The following is a 22,222-nucleotide window of genomic DNA, read 5'->3' as shown; positions in this document are numbered from 1 at the left end:
ACATCTTTCAGCTACCAGCACTGCTATTCTTGTTCATGCTCTGGTCACATCTCTTATTGATTATTGTAATTCTACCCTTTCTGGTCTTCTTCACAAACGTCTTTACAAACTTCAGTTGGTCCAGAATGTTGCTGCTCATATTATTACCAGAACCCCTTCCGCTGAACACATTACTCCTGTCCTTCAGCAGCTTAACTGGTGCCCTGTTAAATATTGCATTGATTTTAAGATTCTGCTTATTACTTACAGGACCCTTCGTAATATTGCACCTCCTTATCTTTCTGATCTTCTTCATATGTCCATTCCTTCCATTCTTAGATCTTCTTCTTCCTCTACTAATCTTATTACACCTCCTGCTCACTTGACTATCATGGGGTTTAGAGCTTTCAACCGAGTGGCCCCTCACCTCTGGGACTCTCCCCCCACAACATATTCACAATACCCTGTACTGACTCTCTTCCTACCTTTAAATCTCAACATAAAACAAATATTTTTTAAAATGGCATATTCTGTTTGATTGAAATTTTAGTTGATAAATTTAATTTTTTTATTGTATTCTGGTTTTCTTGTACTGTAATATTTTATTAATTTTATATTGTGACTGTTGTTATTAATGCATTTTGTAAGGTGTCTTTGTGTACTTTGAAAGGTGCCTATATATTAAATAATAATAATCATGTATTATTATTATTATTATTATTATTATTATTATTATTATTATTATTATTATTACAGGACTGGTACTCTGCCCAGAGGATTGCTCTTGCCTTGTGCCCCATGCATTCTGGGATAGGCTTCAGACCCCAACCCAACTCTGCCCAGGATTAAGCGTTCTTAGACAGTTGCACAATATGATATTCCATCTCACACTTTTCTTTTGGGGGCATCTGACAGCAAGCTTCTTGATAGCGTCTTGTGTAGGAGTCAGATTGCCTCTCATCAGAGGATGCTATGATGAAACATTTCAGCTATAAATGATGCTTGGAAACATGAGGAAGCAAAAAATCCCTGAGTGACTATGAGGGAAACAGTAAAATCCATTCACATACTTCCATCCATCCATTATCCAACCCACTATATCCTAGCTACAGGGTCACGGGGGTCTTCTGGAGCCAATCCCAGCCAACACAGGGTGCAAGGCAGGAAACAAACCCTGGGCATGGCGTCAGCCCACCGCAGGTTCACATACTTGCCAGTATTAAAATGTTGAACAAGTCTGAGGCAACAGCCTGTTTACGATTTCACATCAATGTCTCCTTGTAATGGATTTTGCCGATAGCTTCAATAAAGCATCATACAACAAATATCCATGTCAAATGTTATGAATTAAACACTGGTTTAAACATAATGCAAGTACATTACAATCATTTTTTTAAACAGCTACATATAATTAAAATACCACTGGGGCAATACCATCTATCCATTTTTGGCTGCTTATCCTGTCCTTGTGAGGGCTGCAGTCCAAGCAAAGATGCTCAGATATCTCTTTTCCCCCACCACCTACTACACCTGCTCTGGAGGGTTAGTGAAGCATTCCCAGGCCAGGTAACAGATATTATGTCTTCAGTGTGTCCTGGGTCTGCCCCAATGTCTGCTTCCAGTTGCACATGCTCGAAACACCTCCTAATCAGTTACCTGAACCACTTGAACTGGCTCCTTAAAATGCAGAGAAGCAGCGGCAGTATTTGAGCTCCTCCAGAATGTCTGTGCTTTTCAGCCTGTCTCTAATACTGAGCCCACACACCCTGTAAAGGAAACTCATATCTGCTGCTTGTATCTGTGATCTAGTTCTTTTGATCACTACCCACAACTCATGGCCATAGGTGAGGGTAAGAATGTAGATCGACTGGTGAATTAAGAGCTTCACCTTTTGGCTCAGTTCTCTCTTCACCACAACTGACAAGAACAGCTTCCACATGACTGTGCATGTTACTCTGATCCACCTGTCAATCTCCTGTTCCCTTCTTCCCTGACATGTGAACAACTTAAACTCTTCTACTTGAGGCTGGACCTCATCCTCAACTCAGGGAGGGCATTCCACCCTTTTCCAGCTGAGAACTGTGATCTCATATTTGGATGTGTGACCCTCTCCCTGGCTGTAAATCATCCAAGTGATTGTCTAAGGTCTCAGCCTGATAAAGCCAGGAGGAACACATCATCCTCAAAAGCAGAGATGTGATCCTGAGACCACCAATCTGGACCTCCTCCACTCCTTAGCTGCACCTACAAATTCAGAAAAAAAATTAAAATTTTAAACAGAATCGGTGACAAAAGGGCAGCCCTGGTGGAATCCCACATCCACCAGCAACAAGTCTCACTTATTACGGGGTATGCGAACCAAGCTTTACCTCGGGTTGTATAGGGATGAAATAATGTGCAACAACTGGCCCAGTACCCTATACTTGCAAAGCACCCAGGACACCATAGGAACTCAATAAAATACCTTTTCCAAGTTCATAAAACACATGTAAACTGATTGAGCATACTCCCATGAACTGTCCCAAATCCTTGTGATTTTAAAAGTTAATCTAGGGTTCTGCACCTTGGGTGCAATTTGTGTTGCTCCTCTAGAATCTGTAGCTCAACAAGCAGCTGGATCCTTCCTTCCAGAACCCTGGCATAGACCTTCCTAGGGAGGCTGAGGAGTGTAATCCCCTTAACACATCCTATGGTCCCTTTTCTTAAAGATGGTGACCACCACACCTGTTTGCTAATCCAGACACATCATCCCCAATCTCCACTCAATATTGAAGAGGTATGAGAGCCAAGACAGCCCAATGACATCCAGAGAATTTAAGAACTCAGGGCAAATATGATCCACACCTGTAGCCTTGCCACCAACAAGTTTTTTAGATACCTTAGTGACTTCAGCTCCAGTGATGAATGTGTCCTTCCCTCAGTGTCCTGACTCTGCTTCCTCAAAGAAAGGCATTTTGGTGGTATTTAGGAGATCCTCAGAGTGCTCCATCCACCGCCCAAATATAACCCCAGGTGAGGTTATCAGCACTCCGTCGCATCTATAAACCACACGGGTGAAGCACTGCTTCCCCCTCCTGAGCATCCCTCGGGGAAACACCTTCCAGCACTACCCACAAGGTATCCAAGAAGGCCAAATATTCTGACCCAATTGTTGGTGCATAAGCACAGACAAGAGTCAGAGCCCTATCCCCAACTCAAAGTCACAGGGAGATGACCCTGTCATTCACTGGAGTAAACTCCAATTTACATGTACCAAGCTGATGCCTCTTACCCTGGGCAACTTCAGAGCAGAATAGATTCCAGCCTCTCTCCAAGAGTTTGGTTCCAGAGTCCATGCTGCGTGTTGAAGAGAGCCCAACTTTAAAAAGTAGAAAACAGCCTTGGACAGAGCATTAGCCCATCACAGTGCCCACCAATGCACATACAATCGCATTGGTCTAATTTGGATTTACAGATTAAACCAATTAGCACAGCTCTGTGTTGTGGGCAGAAAACTGGAGTACCTGGAGAAGAGCTGATATTGACATGAGAAGAATGGGCTTAGCCACACAGACAATATCCAGGCACAGGACTTTAAACCAGGAAAGTAGACCTGAAAGGTGATACTGCTGCTCACTTTGCATAGTATCAGTTAAGTGAATTTATGCTTAAGAATGCATCAGTAGTCACTGTGTGAAGTATTGCTTTTCACATTACAAGGATGATAACACAAAAGAAAGAATTACATGATGTGGACGAAAGGAGAAATATTGTAGGAGTTTCATTTCTTGTAAACTGTGTGAAACTTGGCCCGGACACAGACAGACGGACATCTTTTGTCGCACCCAACACACGTTTATTTACACTATATTTGCAGTTCAGTGCACGTCCCAGTGCCTCCAGCACCGATACCCCAAAGTCCAGGCCTCACAGTCTAACTGCCTTTCTCCTGGCCGTCTCCAGTCCTCTCTCCAGCTCCATCCTTCTTCCACCCGACTTCCGCTACTGAATGAAGGGAGGCAGCCCCTTATATAGGAACCCGGATGGGCTCCAGCTGCTTCCCGGCATTCCTCCGCAGATACGCCCCAGTGTGGCAGAAGGGCTGGCTGCGCACCCGGAAGCCCTCCGGGTGTCCCCTGTCTTCTTCCCCCCAGCACTTCCTGGTGTGGCGGAAGTGCTGGGCTCCAGGTTTCTTCAGGCACCGGGGCTCCGCCTGGCGGTGGCCACGGGCCCCTACAGGGTTGGGCTTCCAAGCCCTCTACCCGTGGCCCCCAACACAACCAGGGCGGTCGCCCCCTCGTGGTCTGGAGGAGGTACAAGCCCTCCTCCGGTCCTCCTGGGCGTCCCGGCTGGCTCCACCCCCAGCCGCCTGCGACAACTGATTTTTTACAGTTATGAAAAACAAAGCAGTGTGGACTCAAGGCAACACCTAAGAGGTTAATTCAAGAAAACAACAACAACATTTATTAATATAGCACATTTTCATACAAAAAATGTAGCTCAAAGTGATATACACACAACTCCTTAACTTTCACAGAAATGTTTATACATATTTCTTCGTAGAGAACTACAGATAATGTACAATAAATTCTATGCTGTTTGAGACAAAGACACATTTTTTTCCCTTGATTTAACTCTCTGCTCCACTGTCTAAAATTACAAATCAAGCAATTCAGTGGGAATTAACATGCACACTGCATTCTTTCATTTAAGGGTATTTGCATACATTTCAGTCTCATCATGTAGGTCACAGTACATGGGACAAATTACCAAACAGCATAGAAGAAAACCACACATTATGGACCTTCAAATTTAGTCACCAAACATTTCCAATATCTGAAATGGAGACGTTGTATGCTGTTTGAGCTAAACAGATTGTTCTCCTCAAAGAATTTGTGTCAACTTCTTTTTCTCCTGAGAGATGAAGGCCAAACAGAAGAAAACATGTGACTGTAGTATTTTTTCAATGTAGAAATAAACATTACCTACTGTATCTTCCCCGGTAATAAACTATTACAATGCAAACAAAATACATTCAGTTGTGAAGGAAAATGTCTTTTCTACTTGATGTGATATGATGTGACAGAGGGCGGCACGGTGCTGCAGTGGGTAGCACTGCTGCCTCGCAGTTAGGAGACCCGGGTTCGCTTCCCGGGTCCTCCCTGCGTGGAGTTTGCATGTTCTCCCCGTGTCTGTGTGGGTTTCCTCCCAAAGACATGCAGGTTAGGTGCATTGGCGATTCTAAATTGTCCTTAGTGTGTGTGGGTTGGCACCCTGCCCGGAGTTTGTTTCCTGCCTTGCACCTTGCGTTGACCCCTGTGACCCTGTAGTTAGGATATAGCGAGTTGGATAATGGATGATGTGACAGGAGACGTTTCTGTGGGTTGTTTCTATTGCACTTTCACCCTTTAAAGGATATCAAGCTCCTATAAGGATCACAAGGTAATCATGCCATTTTCTTGGCTGAGGTTTGCCTTTGCCAACTTACTTTCATGCAGAGGTGTTTGGACTGAAATCACTAGATTTGAAAAGTTTACATTCTGCACGCCGGCAAGGCTGTAATTAGTGATGAGGGAAAAGATTTGCATGAACCTGAATTTGCAGTGAAACTCAGTGTTTTGCTTCAGCAAGCAAAAAATTGTAAAACAAATGGCATTTCACTTTCAAGAAAATTTGTGGCATTGACACAATAAGAAAAATGTCTACTACTTCCTCTCTGGAAGCATTTCATACATTAAATTCCACATGCATCTGCCTGTCATTTAGTATTTAAATAAAGATATAGTGAAAGAAAAGAAAAAACATACTCCTTTCCTTTTTGTGTAGACAGTTTGTTGAGCCATCATATGTGGGGTGTGCGCGATGTTGTAAGAACATTCCCATTTTTCCAGTTTTGATGATTGTGATCCTAAATATGCACCAAAGGCAGAAAGAAAACTAGATTGTGAGAACCTTCATCCTCAGGAATAAATAAAGAGAAAGAGCAATTGCTAGGCAATAGAGGAGTACTTGGAGAGGTATATACTGTATCTTTCCATATAGTGAAATTTCCTACAAAGAAAACACTGTAATGTGCACAATGGTACATTTTGGTGTGTCTTTGAATGAAAATGATGTCACATTTTTAAAAAATGCACTGCTATCTGCCACAACAATCTGAATGAGAGGCATAAATAAAATTGATTTTACTGGTGTATGGTAGATTACCTCATTCTTCTAGTCATACATGCTTAGTAACACTGTATCAATACTAAGGAAATGGTGGTGTCCATAACGAAAAAGAATGGTGTTGAGAAAGATGCAAAAAAGATTTCATCTAGGTGAATTTCAACGTAAAAAATGGAATCTCCATATTTCAAACCTCCAAAGAATAAAGAAATAACAAAAATGACACAGTATAATGACTGCAAAAATTAAAAATGAAAGCAGTTCATAACATATAAACTTCCATCAACCAGCATCAACATGCAGCCAGCTCTGCTTCACACTACTAATCTGTGATCAGTGGCAATACCTTCTGCCAAACTCTCTCCATTGTTGTGAGCTACTCAGGATCCAACCCAAGATTGACTCATACACTTGTTCTTAACTTGTGATGCTCAATCTTTTCCTTAATAATTACTTACATTAACTTAGCTGTAATCCATATTAAGCTTACTACCCTGCAGTTACTTGAATCAGCCCTATCACTTTTGTATATAATGGGATAACATTTGCTATATCTTGTAGTCCTCAGGAATTTGTGTACAGCGACCTGCACATCTAGAGTTAATATATTTATATCCATTAACCCTCCTAAGCATTCAAGGAAAAATGTTATGTGGTACCAGCAATTTGCTAACGTCAGCCTTTTCAATATAAGCAGCACCTCTTCCTCTACCATCTCCAAATGAATTTATGTCTTCCAAGTAGTCCATGTATCTGCTGGGAGATTATCACCTTTGTCACATGTGAAAGCTTCAGAAAAATGTGAATTTAGAGCTTTAGCTATTTCACTGTCACCATATTTTAATTTGACCTTACTTCTTCCTAATACATTTCACTTCCTTCTTGAATGTTCTTTTACAAGTAAAATGCCAGTGTCAATAAATGCTAACAATGATGCCTGCAGATTTTCTAATTTCCTATTGGTGGGTTGTCCTCCTTAAGCAGAACTTTCAGGCAATGATGGGTCTGCATTTACATTTTCATTGGTTGGAAGTATTGAACTCCACTCTTAAAAATATTTTTTTGTTAATGGCACAGGGAATTCTGGGAAGGGTTCTTTGTATATGAAACTGGTTCTTTCTGCTTTGAAAAATCTTCTTAATTTGCAGGAAAAAGGGTCCATTGTCAAACAATGATTCTATGGGGACCTGCACAACCCAGTAAAGTGTCCTTAAAGGGACATACCATACCATACTGTTCAGTCCAGAGCAGGGTCATGGGGAGCTGGAGTATATCTCAGCAGGCAAAGAGGGCGACCATTATTTTTTAAAGTGTAATATCCAATGTGCTGTAACATGCAGTAAATAATACAATTAAATAATAAAACGAATAACATCCAATTACTAGGAAAATGCACCTATCCCCATGGATTGCATATAAAAATATTATAATACAAATGATTTAAAAAGGTTGTCGGGGCATCTACTTTTAAAGGTTAAGGGAATGCAGAAAACACGGACATTTATTTAATAGGATATCATCAATACGAGGTTCAAGGACGGCACAAATATCGTTTTCTGAAACAATTTGTGTTTTCTATACTCTTCGTTATTCCACTACCCTTCGTTCCTATGAATTGTAGGTCTGCATTTATTTATTTATTTATTTGTGCTGTATAATAGGTTTGTCATTACTAAACATTTTCCAATTCATTTCTGATAAAATATTGACCTGTACACTGTATTCTATCTTTGATGATTTGCTTGTGCCCGCAGGAGACGTCATTTAAGAAATGTTGCTTCATACATTTTATTGATTTATAGTTTTGGCATTTCAAGATAGATAGATAGATAGATAGATAGATAGACTCGTCAGCTTTTTAAGTTATTTATTCATGTACTTACGTATTTATTATTGGTTCTGCACAAGTCTCACCGGACCCATGCCTTTGTGCTGATAATGTGTCGCTATGCACACAGCAACTTCATTATACTGCATGGTTTTACAGTAAAGCAAATGGAAAAAATAATTAATTGCGATTATACAATATATGCAGCTTTTATAATATTCAAAATTCTTGCATTTTCGAAATCCAAAAATATCTTCGCCATCTTAAGAAGCCTAATACTGTAGACGTATAGGAAACCGAGAAGTGCATAACCACCCACATCCCGCCCCCTGCCCCTTTATGTAGCCCGACTAACATCAACCACATAGTCACCGACCAACTGTTGTGTATCACGCTTGTTAATTTTGGTTGTCGCTTGTGGGGTACATTAACTAACGGAATGGGCACCTATCAGGTCTACTTGTCGACTGAACAGTCTACTGGAATCAGCATTTTTGACACGATAACAATAAGCTTGATCGGCACTAACGGCAAAAGCGCCAAGTTCCTTATCAGTAAATGTGGAGAAGCCTTCGTCACTGGAAGTGTAAGTGCATCGAGACACACTGACCAGTAACTGCAACAAAATGTTTTTCATGCAGTTTATTATTGGTGTTTATTTGCTTTTATGACGTGTTGCTTAAAATATATTCTGACAGAAATTATATTGCTTTCATGACTAACTGTGTCATAACTGAAATATGGACAGCTGTAGCATTCTTATTTGTAAATGTAATAATACACTTGCATAGGGCTCCACAGTGTGTAGCATTAAAGCGGGGAAAGTGTACACCGTGCGTCTAAACAAATCCTGTGGGTTTAATTTTAAATCTGAAATTAACTTTACATTCGTCAGTCTGCAAAGCGCGTTGAACAGGTTAATAAGGAGAAGATAATCTTAAGAGGAGTGTGCAGGGTTTTAGGTGGCTAAAGCCTATAGTTTAGCTGAGTTGCAGCCTATATAGTGAAGAGCCTGATGAACGGAATTGTCTCTTATTTGCCATCCTAATATGTTTATGCCCCTGCAAATCTAAATACATGTATCTGTGAAACAGTAGAGCAAAACACTGCAATATCAATCTTACAACAACTGATTCTTTTTCATCAGTTAAATACATACATTAACATGCAACACAGCAGCTTGGAGGTTTCACGTATGACCTGATAACCCTTATTTTTTCATGTTCATTCGTTATCTGATTTATTTATTTATTTATTTATTTTAAATTACGTCCTTCCTTCACTCTAAACCCTGGAAATGCAATATGCTGACTGGCGACATGCACTGGCGCTGTATGAGAGCAGGTTGGTGGTTGGGATGGTCCAAACGGGTTCCATCCAGAAATTTTTTCCAACCTTGCGGCTACGACAAGATTGGTTCCGGCGGTCCACACTGTTAAAAATAAATGTATCGATGCGGTTCTTCAGAGTCATGCCAAAGGATAACCATTTTTGGTTCCCAAAAGAACCATCCGCATGAGGGTTCCGGAAAGAACTCTTAATGTTGATACATAACAGGCTCCAGAAATCATAATGATAACAGATCTATCAAATACCAATAAGCTCATACTTATAAAATGGCTTATGCTGCATACAGTAACTTGGACTAAGTTCAGGTTTAATAGATACTGTATGGCAGTATCCTGCTATACTGTAGGTAGCCGACTGTATAATAAATATTTCTGTTTTTTCAACATAGGATTCTTTTCCTTTAGCCGAAAGAAATAATGTCATATACAAAGTACAGAATGAAATCGTTCTTCTTCAAACAATTGCTCAAACAGGCAACCAGTTGTCATTAAAAATCAGCATTTTTAATGTAGCGGATTATACGGTGAATGAAGCACATTTTTTACCTAATTGTCTACCCGAAGTCACTTTGAAATCATCTAAGAAAAAAGTACATTTTAATTATCAGCCATGAATGAAATTTCATTTTTAAGTCTGAATATGTTCTTTCCTCAACGGCCGCTAAGACACTTATTTATGCTTTCAATCGAACTTTATAAATGAAATGTCCCTTTCCTGCTCATATTATTATTATTATTATTATTATTATTATTATTATTATTATTATTATTATTATTCACACTGATTTCTGTTTATCAGATATTTAAGAATGTTTAAGAATGTTTTGCCGTACGTTTTACTTGAGACATTCGATGACTTGATAAATTCTTGTAAACGTGAACATTTATCTAATGCAGCATTTAGCCAAAAAAAGCATTTATTCTATAGCTTTCTATAGCTTAACAAGGTGTCAAAGAGAAAGTTACTAGAAAAGGAACAACAGACAAGATTAGTGAGAGTACTAATGAATCGGTAACAAAGAAAAATAAACCCATACTACCTTATAATACAGAAGGGGTGTTGTGTTTTTGTGCGCTTAGGATTCTTTACTTTTTATTCTCTTGTTAAAGTTGCGGGCGCACTCTGTCTTTTATATTCATTTTACAATCGTAAGACGTGCATTAAGCAGACCAAGTGTTGGTTCGGGTTCAGGTCTGTTCCGTGGTGTCAAACGCTTGTCAGCTAATCACACTCAAGTACTTTTTCCTTGCGAAACATCAGACATACAGTAAATATGCAGCAATGCATTGTGGACCATTATTCTATTCCTGCAGTGCTGTTGTTTTGTGTTATTTAAATATTCTTGCTGCTGGTGATAATTTAACGGCACCAATATAAAAACACCTATAATACGCAATTCATTTAGCTGTATGAGATAACGTAATAATACCAAAATATAAAATGGGCTGCCGAGAAATATTTAAGTCATTGCATATGATCTTTTTTTTAATTTTATTGATTTTTATTGTAATCATTCCATACAAATATATACATTTTTACAAAAACAGGATTGAAAACAAATCAAACACCACCCCCTCCAACCCCCCAAAACACCGCACCCCGCCCCCAGAACACCGAGAAAGAGAGCGTTGCCAAAAGAGTAAAGCTTAAAACTAGTAAAAAAATAAGTAAATTGATGAGTTTAATAAGCGGATAAAGATAAATGTAGAAGAAAAAGAAATGGGAAGAGAATCTACTTCCTAGGTGCTTTATGAGCTTCATCTAAAATGTTATTGATTAGATCCTACCAGGTTTTGAAAAAGTTCTGCACAGATCCTCTTAGTGAGAATTTGATTTTCCAATTTCAAATAATATAAAACATCAGTAACCCACTGACTTAAAAGAAGAGAGTTAGGATTCTTCCAGTTGAGCAAGATAAGTCTGTGTGCCAATAGCGTTGTAAAGGCGATTACAGTTTGTTTGTCCTCCTCCACTTTAAGCCCATCTGGAAGCCCACCAAACACAACTGTTAAGGGGTTAGGAGGGATTGTGACACCAAGGCTGTCTGAAAGGCATTGAAAGATTTTGGTCCAGAATGATGTTGATTTGGTGCAGGCCCAAAACATGTGACCCAGTGAGGCTGGAACTTGATGGCAGCGTTCGCAGGTTGGATCTGAGTCCTGGAAACATTTTTAACAATTTTAAATGAGACAAATGTGCTTGATATATCATTTTGAGTTGAATAATTGAATGCGTTGCACATACGGAGCTTGAGTGAATTCTCTAAATTGCTACCTTCCACTCCTTTTCTGAGATGTTGAGTGAGAGATCCTTTACCCACTGTCCTCTTGGATCTTTGAAAAGGAGGGACTGTAAAATGGTTTTATATATTGCAGAAATGCTGTCTGAGTCCTCAAAACTAAGTCATTGCGTATAATCTAATGTTTACATAGCACAATTCATGTTGTTCATTGGAGAAAGAAATGTTGGTTTTCTAATATAGAGTGTGCTACAGTTTGGCAAGTATATCAAAATTACTCAGTATAAATAAGCTTCTATAATAAAAAAAAAAATCAGAACACACTGAAAATGTATTTTGCTAACCGTGAAAACATTTTTGTTTCTCACAGTGCAAAATTAAGGGTTTTAAAAGGAGGCGTTCCTGTATGCAAATATACATACCTTATGCAAATTTACAATTCTGTACTGTTATGAGTTTACTGCAAAGCAACAGCTATACAAATCCTAAAAATGTCTCACACATTGGGATAAACAATTAAATGATATTTAGAGCTAGACACTGCTTAAATTTAAATGTGCATGTTTTTATCTATTCAGTCAGGTTTTTTTACTATGACAATTAATGGTGAATGTAATGCACTTTTACTGGATTTTTTTCATAGTATGTGCTCAAGTGTTTGAGCTCCTTACACTGTTCCAAAGAGATGCTTCTAGTGTTTGACTGACATGAGAGTACAGGGTCTTGCTTTTTATTGCCTGGACATGACCCTGCATTGTGCAAATGAGAAAAATGCATGTATGGATGGAAGGATATTCCAGTTAGTGTATAGCTGTATGGATGGTTGGGTGAACAGATTTGGAACTTGGCCTCCGATTAACACATACCCTCTGTCCAAGGCTAATTCTTACTACGCACAGAGTGCTGTCAGTGTATACATTCTGTCATCTCATTATCTTCTTACTGAAACTGGCTTAAAAATGAATGAATGGTTTTATTTTGTGTGTGAATTTGGACAGTGTTGGATTGATTTCTGTAAGGAAAGTCTTCAGCTGACTGCAGCACTGACTGGGATAAAGCAGGTTCAGAAAATGGATGAGGAAAATATTAACACCCCATACAGTTAATACTGAAGATGCCCTACATTGGTCAATTATCTTTGGTGATACCCTCACACTCAAAATAATCTTTGGATTTGTAGTTATTTTTTATGTCAACTCTTACATCTAAATAAATTAAACGTAAAAATAATACGCTGTGTTTACTCAGTATATTTACTTTTTTAATGAATTGAAATTAATTCTACCACATACAGAAAATTTTGTTAAGATTACATTTAAACCTGGTACATACATTGTTAATTCATATTTAGACTATGTTAGTATTGTGTGTAGTGGTTCATTTATTACTGCATGAGGTAAAAAAAAAAAAACGTTTATAGAGCAGCCAAAAGAAGAAGATTAAAATAAACTTTATATACATATTACATTATACAATGCACCTTTTACCTGTTCAAATCTCCTTCCAGTTACAGCATCACTCTCAAAAGAAATGGTTGCTTGCATTTTTCATGTAAACTTAACACTAATTACACTGTTGTTTAGGAAACAAAGAAAAAAATGCTTTTTGATGTAAGATGGGCAACTTGTGTCAAAAAAAGTATCATAAACCCACAACTCCATAAAACCCATGGCATTTTGAAAAAAAAAATGTTTTACTAAAAACTCTCAACTTGCTTTCCAAGTATACAGGAATATGCAGATCCCTCAAAAAGTGTTCACAACAAAAGGAGTGTGTCTTTATGCAAAATATCATACATTATGCAAACATGGGTTAATCACGTACATAAATATTGATTATTTTAAGTCAAATGTACTTAATTTAACTGTGCATAGGGAAAATGACAATAGCATGTTTTGAGGATTAAAAAGGTGTTAATTTTAAGATATTCATAAAATAACTGAGTAATGACAACAGTTCCCTAAATGTATAATGATCACCATCCTGCTCCACTGACACACTGAGGAGATCATTCCTCCCCCACACTATGCGACTCTTCACTGCACTGCATTGTTATCACACTTTAATTAATATTATTTTATCAGTATGCTGCAGCTGGAGTATGTGAATTTCCCCTTTTGAGATTATTATCTATCTATCTATCTATCTATCTATCTATCTATCTATCTATCTATCTATCTATCTATCTATGGCTTCTCTTGAAAGAAAATAATCAAACTGCTTTGTTAAAACATAAATTAATTGTGCTAATTTGACAACTGACAAAGTGAAATCAATCTAACTAGAAAAAGCTAAGTAATGCAAACAAACAGAATTAAGTTAAAGTAACCTAAATTAGATACATAAAGTGAACAGCCCCAATAGTTCGTTTTTTGAGTGAGGTTTATACATTCATTCGTTTTAATGAGTCTCTTTTCTATTGCAAGGTTGCTTGTAAGAGATTTCTGTTCATACAGCAAAATAAGTAGCAAACGCAAATGAGATGCCAGCAAATCATTTCTCAGACACTGATTCACACATAGGTCACATGGGGCCACCAGTCAACCTACAATAAATGCTTCACGATGGCCTGGAAACTCACACAGACAAGACAAGAACATGCCTACTTAACTCATGTTTCCTGAGCTGTGAGGAGGCTAGGTAAACCATTGAGGCACCAAGCCAGTGTTCTCACATTCATATCTTACTTAACTAGGTTGTCCTAACACTAGAAAATTTTAGAATTACTCTGAGAAACATGTTATTTGTGTTAAAAATTAAGTTTTTGATTTGATATTTATATATAAAAAGCATGACAAAAATGTACTTTTATTGTGATATAAAGTTTTTCATCATCAAGGTTGGGTGGCACAGTGGGTAGCACTGCTGCCTTGCAGTTAGGAGACCTGGGTTCGTTTCCCGGGTCCTCCCTTCGTGGAATTTCCATGTTCTCTCTCTGTGTGGGTTTCCTCCGGTTTCCTCCCACAGTCCAAAGAGATGCAGGTTAGGTGCATTGGCGATCCTAAATTGTCCCTAGTGTGTGCTTGGTGTGTGCGTATACCCTGCAGTGGGTTTGCGCCCTTCCCGGTGTTTGTTTCCTGCCTTGCACCCTGTGTTGGCTGGGATTGGCTCCAGCAGACCCCACCCCCGTGACCCTGTAGTTAGGATATAGCGGGATGGATGGATCATCAAGGTTTGTCAGTGCATATCAGCATTTTTGTGCATGTGCAGAATTTGAGATTGCACGTTCAATGACAGCAGGTTGTTTCAAAGTAATACGTGATGTTAGTACACCAAAAAAGCTACACCCCATTAGAATTTTAAATTCACTGAAGGTAAAAGAATACAAGACGACTAAACTAAAATATAATTTGTTCATTACAAAGCAGTAAAAAAGATACAATTAAAGTTAAAATGCATATGGTAATCTTTACATGATATTCATGCAGCTCAGAACTCTAGAATTAATGCATAAATGCCTCTTAAATGTTAAATATTTAAACATCTTTGATTAAGATGATGTTGGAGAACTGAAAAAAATTCTGGTACCTTGTAGGTCAGATTTAATTTCTCATGTCCTACAACACATAGAAGCAGCTGAGCATCAGAAATAATATTTGTTTCAGTATATGCTGACCTTGTGTGTTATAATGTAGATGAGTTATCTTACAGTTCTCAGTTACTGTGTTTGGGAGAGTGTCCCTTAGCACAATGTCTTGCAAGGCCCAGGTGATTTGGGATCCATCTCTGTATGACAGGGATGCTAGGAAAAAAGGAGCAGAGTGCCATAAGACTATGACAAGAAAGGGAAGTTTGACTGAAACAACCTATATTGTGATTCAGTCAATGTAGCGCTAATGGCAGGAGGCATCAAGTCATATATTTACTGCAGTGGTTCTCAACCTGTGAGGCGGGCCCCCCTAGGGGGGCGTGAAGTAACAAAAAAGGGGGAATGAAGATGTGAAAAAAGAAAACAAGAATCAAAAATATGAACAAAAATCTGTTGAAACCAAAACAAACTAACTTAAACTACATTCTGATACTAGAAAAATAAATATAGAGTTAGATAAATTTCGATAAAAGTTAAGTAGGTATAATAAAATATGCATCTACATTTCAAAAAAATGTTAGGGGGGGCGTGATTAAAACTGTTATGAAAACACGGGTCGCAAATACTTAAAGGTTGAGAAACGCTGATTTACTGGAAGTGTCCCAGGTGCACAGAAGTGGCCAAGTAGCAATGGGGAACTAATTGGAATTAAATTGGATTTTATCCAGACTAACAGGTTAAAGCACAGGTAGCAGACAGACTATCTCAGGATTGTCTGTCATGTTGAATGTGTGCACAGGCTCAGGACTGCAGGGACACTTGGAGTTAGTATGAAGAATTCTAGAAGTTCAGTCCCAGGAAATTCAAAGGGTGTTCCTGACAATGGAAATCTCCTTAGCAAGTTTCTAAAAGCTCATTTTCAGTTACGCCTAAAGTTAGGAATGAGCTGTAAGGATTGTGCAGAACCTCTTGACTAGAAAAAGAAGGAAGAATTCCACGGGTCTGCGAAAAAGGCATGCAAGGTAAGAAAGGTAATTTTCTATAAACACTGCCTAATTTCAGTGCCAGTGTAGTGGAACGCAGTGATGCTCTGTTCAATTCATGACAACAAATCCACACTTTTATAAATAATGTTTCTTTAACGACACTGTACCGGGTTGTGTGGTTCCTCATTCAAGGAAGGTTTCTTTACATGTGAAGTTGGTTATTTGTGTTTTGAAAATCTCCCTAAAATGTAAGAAAAAGTGATTTTTTAATATGATAGGCAGCCTATAAACAGATTAAGAAAATCTGAAGTTAGCCTATGTTATTGTATGCAACAAGTGTCCTTTTAAAATTTTGACCCATTTGTATTTCACAAATCTGTTAATGGATATTTACTGTATGAAGCCTATTGTGAATCAAAATAAATAAAAGTTATTTCTGGAACCTTCATGTGCATGGGATTTTGGGAAACATAAATAGTTTGCCTGTGACATCTCTTTGAAGAACCAGTTGGGTAAATTTAATTTTAAGAGTGCAGCTGTGAATAATATTGTGGCATAGCCCTTCTTTCTATAGAGTGTAAGATTTTTTTCAAAATACTGACCAAAAGGCTGACAGCACTGTGCACTATATCTTAGGGGACTACCAGTGTGGCATTTGTGCTAACTGATATGCCATATATCAGATTTTTACTGTGAGACACATTTTAGAAAACTGTTATGAATACAATGAAAATGTTCAGCAATTGTTTTATCAGCTTCAAACTAGCATAATAGTGTGATAAAGGGACAAATGTAATAGGTCATGAAGGAGCTAGAATATCAGGGAAGGTCTTACCCTCAGGAAGACTATGTGTAAAACCAAAATTGAGTCACGAATTTATAAAAGACAATGATCTGAAGACTAATTGATTCAAAACACAATACATGTACTCATCTAGATGGCAATAGAATAAAAATAGGCAGTTTATGTAGCTGAATTAAACCAGTTAAAAACAATGCCAAATTTTAAAGTTTTTTTTTGGATAAGTGATTACAGAAGAAAATGAGAATGGAGATCAAAGCTAGAACTGAGGCAAGTAACAGAAGCTACCCAGATCTGCATGATCATTTCAAATAAGACCACATACTGAACAATTGTGAGACGAGTAGTGACCCATGGCACATAAATATGAGCAATAAACCACTATCAATGAGGAACTCTTAAGCAGATGGAACAGGAAGATATTTAAGATAGTTATTGGCCCCAAAAATGATGAAGGAAAATGGAGAACCAGAAAGAACAGTAAGCTTTAGGACCTAGACAATCAACTAGATATGGTGGTTGGAAGAAGTAACAGATTCAGATGGCTGGGGCAAAATATTAGAATTACTGAAGGTATGAGTGCATAATAAAATATTTACTAAAAATCCAGGAGGATTCTGCCAAAAGGGCAGATCTAGAAAAATATAGATAAATGATGTGGAGGGTTATGTAACTAATTGTGGAATTAAAAGAGTGGCTGACAAGTAAAATTGGCTTGAAAATCATCAGAAGGCTAGGCCCCTTCATTACCTATAGCATCAAGGAGTATGTAAGTCAATAGCGAGGTAAGAGAAAGGAGTATGTTAGTGAGATTGAGATGGGAAGTGGACCAGGCACTCCATCCAAAACACAAAATGACTATCCTAGTCACCCCACCAGACAGAAAGAGACAAAATAAGGGTTAGATTATTTGGGGAGGACTCAAGGGTTTTGTTCTACACACTACCTTCGAAGATTAAGTTGTGTCCTCCATAAAGTAATCTTTCTGTTGAGCTAAAGCCAATGTCACATTATGCAACTTCTAGTCAATGTGTAAGTCAGACTTAGTGACTACAAAGCAGATCTAGTTGCTGGACCATGTCATTTTAAATAACTGAAAATTGATGGGCATATGACACTTGGCAATCATGTGCTGACTTTCCAGCATTTTTTTCAGCACTTTTCCCTTTTTGTGACAGCTAACTATGTGCTGCCTGATAGAGCCAAAGGGTTAGCAGTTTTAACAGGTACAAAGAGCTTATCCGAAATCTTGGTCTTTTTCCTTTTCTTTTTTCTATTCTGTTCTGGTACAAAAACAGGAGACATCAGACAGACAAGCTTCTCTTCTGTTTGTGAGATCAGAAATATTTGTGTTCCTTATACCTCGTCGCTGCATGATATGCATTGCAGTTCCAGATGACCATTCATTTGTTGATAGCTCTGATACATACAGAGCTCTCCCCTACAACTAAAGACAAAATAAAACCTGCTTGATTTTAAGGCAGCAAGTCAAGGTCTAGTTTGGACTGAATCTCTGGGCATGTCACATTTTGCAAAATGTTTCATACGGGCACATTGCCAGCTGTCTCAGACTCTCTAAGATAATGTAAATGAAGTTTACAACTGAAAACTGCGGGAGAAGTTGTCTAATGTGACATGGCATTAGGAAAGTAAACCCTTTATTTTAATATTTAATGAACCTTTTATATTTTGTTCCATCTTAGAGTGACTCCTGGTAGATAATCATCCTATACAAGACAACACTTCTATTTTTTAAGTTAAAAAAGATCTGCTCATAAAAGAAGGATCAAAGTGTAGATTAACAACACCAAGTTTTAATTTTTACAAAGGTAGATGAAAAGCTTTGTTGCCGACTCATTCATATTACAAATCTTTTCAGTAAAGGCATAAAGTAATATCCATCAGAAGAACATGCAAACTTCCTGCAACAATTTTCTGAGTGCTTGGTTTTGAACACAAGACTTTGGAAATGGGAGACAGCAACTTGAAATACTGCACCACAATGACATAAAGCTATGGTTCATTAAATGGCTTCAGTAAATGGAGTTGAAAACCTGGAAAAATTTCAATTCTCCAGTGAGTACTCCTTTGATGAACTGGGAGACTAGCACTCAAACCCTTGACTGGGGTCCTCACTGACTACTGATTGTCCGTCTCTTTAACTAGACGTTCATTTCAGCCTTTCCATCAAACTATTCATGTTGGGGGCCTCTGTATCTATAGTCAGCTTCTTTCTTCAACCAGTTTTGTAATCTGATGTTTCTTCTTGCCTTCGTGTACATTCATTGCCCAACTACTTCTCTTTTTTGCATTATCATACTCCCCACATCTACAAACAAGCTATGGTGTGTATGTTACCCTTTTAATGAAATATATCAAATATGATTGGTTTTATTACTCATTTTACTTCCTAGAACCATTTTCTGCCTTTTTGATATCACTTCGTGACTACCTGAGAAGAGCTTTTCTGTGATAGTGAACAGGCACACACAAATGTGCAGCTAGCACACAAAAAGGAGGGTGAAGGCCCAACTTCTCATATCTTAAACTGCACATTTTTTGCAATGCACACCTCCACCTTCTTTCAAGTACTGGCTTGCTGGTGAAGTCCACCAATCTTTGTACCCTTCTGCTCAATAATTGGGAGGCTACATAGATATACACACTGACATATTGTTAACAGATGCTACATATGATAAAGCAATGTGTTATGTTGTGGCAAATAAGTGCTTCAATCTTCCTCTTTGACATGGAGTTCACTTGGCACAATGTTTGGTCCCTGTCATATAGGATCAGGTTGCTGTACCTGGCTGGACATGTTATCATCTGGCTTCCCACTGATGTTGAGGTTTTTCTGCATTTTAGGTTGTTCACCTGCTGTCTCATATTAGGTATTTCATCAGTTAGATTAACAGCTACTTACTTGCATGGTCTCAGAAGGGTGTCTATAAATGGGAAAGGTTTACAATTGAGGTGGCCTCAAAACTTTCATAGTACTGCTCTTTTATGTCCTGATAACCTAATAACCAAAGTCATCAAAGTCATCCACATCTGTTTTGTCTGGGTATAGCAGTCTGAGTCTTAAATGTTTTGCCATTCTGCAGTATGCACTACACTTTTGATGCCATGTGTCTTAACTCCCATTATAACTGTGGTTGATTGAGTAGCAGCTGTTCAAGAGCTCATGAGCATGGGGGATTTAGGGTTTTTAGGCCAATCATCACTCACAATTGCTGTTTGACTGTTTTTGCCTTGTAGGTACCATCTTCTCACAGAGTTCTTCCTGGGTCAGGGTGCCATCTGTTTCAATTCTGTGAAAACTAGCCTAGACCCAGCTATCTCTAGCACTGCAGGCTGATCTGTACTAAAGCAGAGCAGACTATTAATTTATTTTTCTGTGAATGGCACCATCTGTCCCAGAAAGGATGGAAATTTGCTTATAGTTTCATGGGAGAACTGTCTTTCATTTTTCAGAGCCTGGCTGCCTACACAGATTAACATCTCAGTGAGCTTAACGGGTACCATATTCGTTCAGAGTATTACTGGTTCAGATGGTTAGTCTTCACTGTTTGAGGAGTTCACTTCTGTGGTGCAGGAAATTACAAGAGGGTCCCAAAAATAGGTACTTCATGCTATGGGGACTTGAACAGCAAAGTGTGCTAAAAGAAATAAGAGGAGCATGTATGAAACATATGAATATTGCTTTAACGGTAGAAAATACAGCAGTTTCACTACAACAATAACATTTATTTCAATAGCACAGTTTTATACACAGGATTTAGCTCAAAGTGTTTTACAAAATGTCAAAGAAGTAGTTGTTGCAAGAGAAAAAAACAGATTAAATTAGATAAGATTAATGATGAAAAACTAACAAAAATATATCAATACAGACTTACATAAAATACATCTATAACAAATAGAAAGGTAGAGTCCTTATATATGGTGTTGTAATCTAAGTCTGCAAGGATGAATACAAGACTAACGTCAGATGACCAAGTGGACAGAAAGAAAAAAACATTTCAGCTAACAAAGATAAGAAACGGGGAGATTGGGAGCACTGATACAGTGAATTGCTGCACCCACCACACAATGAACCACCTCAGGATCCCAAATTTGGACCGCTATAATGGGTGACACCTCAACACCACACTAGTTTGAATGGAACAGTGTGAGGTTTTTACAGTGGCTGGAGTGTCAATCATGGCACCAGTTCCAAAGTTTTCCATGCAAGTTGGAGGACCTGCTTGCAGGGCTTGATGCAGGTTAACATCATTTCCAGGATGGAATAATTGCAGGTTAAGGGCCTTGCTCAAGGGCCCAGCAAAGCTAAGCTGGAGAAAAAAAAAATCTGCAGGGGATCCACAATCATAAAACCACTCAGGCCCAATATAAATATGCTCAAGTCATTCCTCATTGTTTCCAGGCTCTTGCCCCACATGATTCGAAGCAGTGGGTCTTGTGGACAGCTGGGGCACCCACCTTCTATCAATTATCACAGTACATTCATCAGGTGGAGTTAGAACAAAACACCAATAAAGAAAAAACAGAGAAGAAATCAGAGAATAGTAATGATTGCAAATCCATGTAATATAAAATTATCCATCATAATGTCAAACTCCACCCAAACATCAGCCCTATTGGAAAATTTGCCACCAAGTAATATCATTTTAAAACATATTAACCTAAAAACTCAAAAAATCCATTAGCAAACAATGATTGTTGGGCCGAAACAGCATTGGCAGTTAAATGTATGATTCAAATACAAAAGCCTTCAGCTGCATGATTTTTGCAAACATGCTGCTAAGTCATTAGCTGGTAATAGCTAACTAACTTATTTAAGATAACATTTGCCATTGTACAATTTAAAATCATCAGAAAGATCAAATGAGTCCAGTTTGTCTAACATAACCCAACTTCCTCTTTACATGTATGACTGACCATGCAACACTGAGAATTGCATTGTGTAGATTGTTAACTTATGATAAAGGTCTGTAACCTGTCCCTTTAAATCAACTATCTAATGGAAAGGATGTGTAACTCATATATGTGGCCAGAGGCCAGTTCTCTATTCATTCACTGTAATTCACTGTATTTTTTTTTTTTGGTGGAGTTTTTTTTTGAGCTATTTTGGTTGAGCTATTTTAATGCATGGCTCGAGTTAAGACTTGATATAGTGATAGCACTTATACTTACAAATGTTACAGAATGTTACAGAATTTTTCTTTTTTTTTTCTCAATGAGACTGATGATTGTCAAGGTTAGAGAACTGTATCTTTTCAACATGTTTAAAGCATGGGTAATATTTGGGCAAAAAATATATAATAATGTAATTGCAATGTGTCATTGTTTTCTGTAACATTTT

General features: G+C 38.1%; 1 protein-coding gene across 3 annotated transcripts in view; it reads left to right on the top strand.

The window, feature by feature from the left end:
• Positions 1–22,222, top strand: part of LOC120525109 (polyunsaturated fatty acid lipoxygenase ALOX8-like) — a 118,529-nt gene that overhangs the window by 37,113 nt on the left and 59,194 nt on the right. Inside the window, exon 1 of one of the 3 annotated variants that reach the window (XM_039747125.1) lies at positions 8,342–8,540. The exons of the other annotated variants lie outside the window; for them this stretch is intronic. Coding sequence (XP_039603059.1) covers positions 8,394–8,540 — 147 coding nt within the window. The 5' untranslated portion in view covers positions 8,342–8,393. Of the gene's footprint in view, positions 1–8,341; positions 8,541–22,222 lie in introns of those variants that run through there. 3 annotated transcript variants of the gene reach the window in all.

This window comes from Polypterus senegalus, chromosome 3 (assembly GCF_016835505.1).
Source record: "Polypterus senegalus isolate Bchr_013 chromosome 3, ASM1683550v1, whole genome shotgun sequence".
In the NCBI taxonomy this organism is placed as follows: Eukaryota; Metazoa; Chordata; class Cladistia; order Polypteriformes; family Polypteridae; genus Polypterus; species Polypterus senegalus.
The sequence above is the reverse complement of the archived record's forward strand: the minus strand, read 5'-3'. Positions and strand labels throughout refer to the sequence as shown.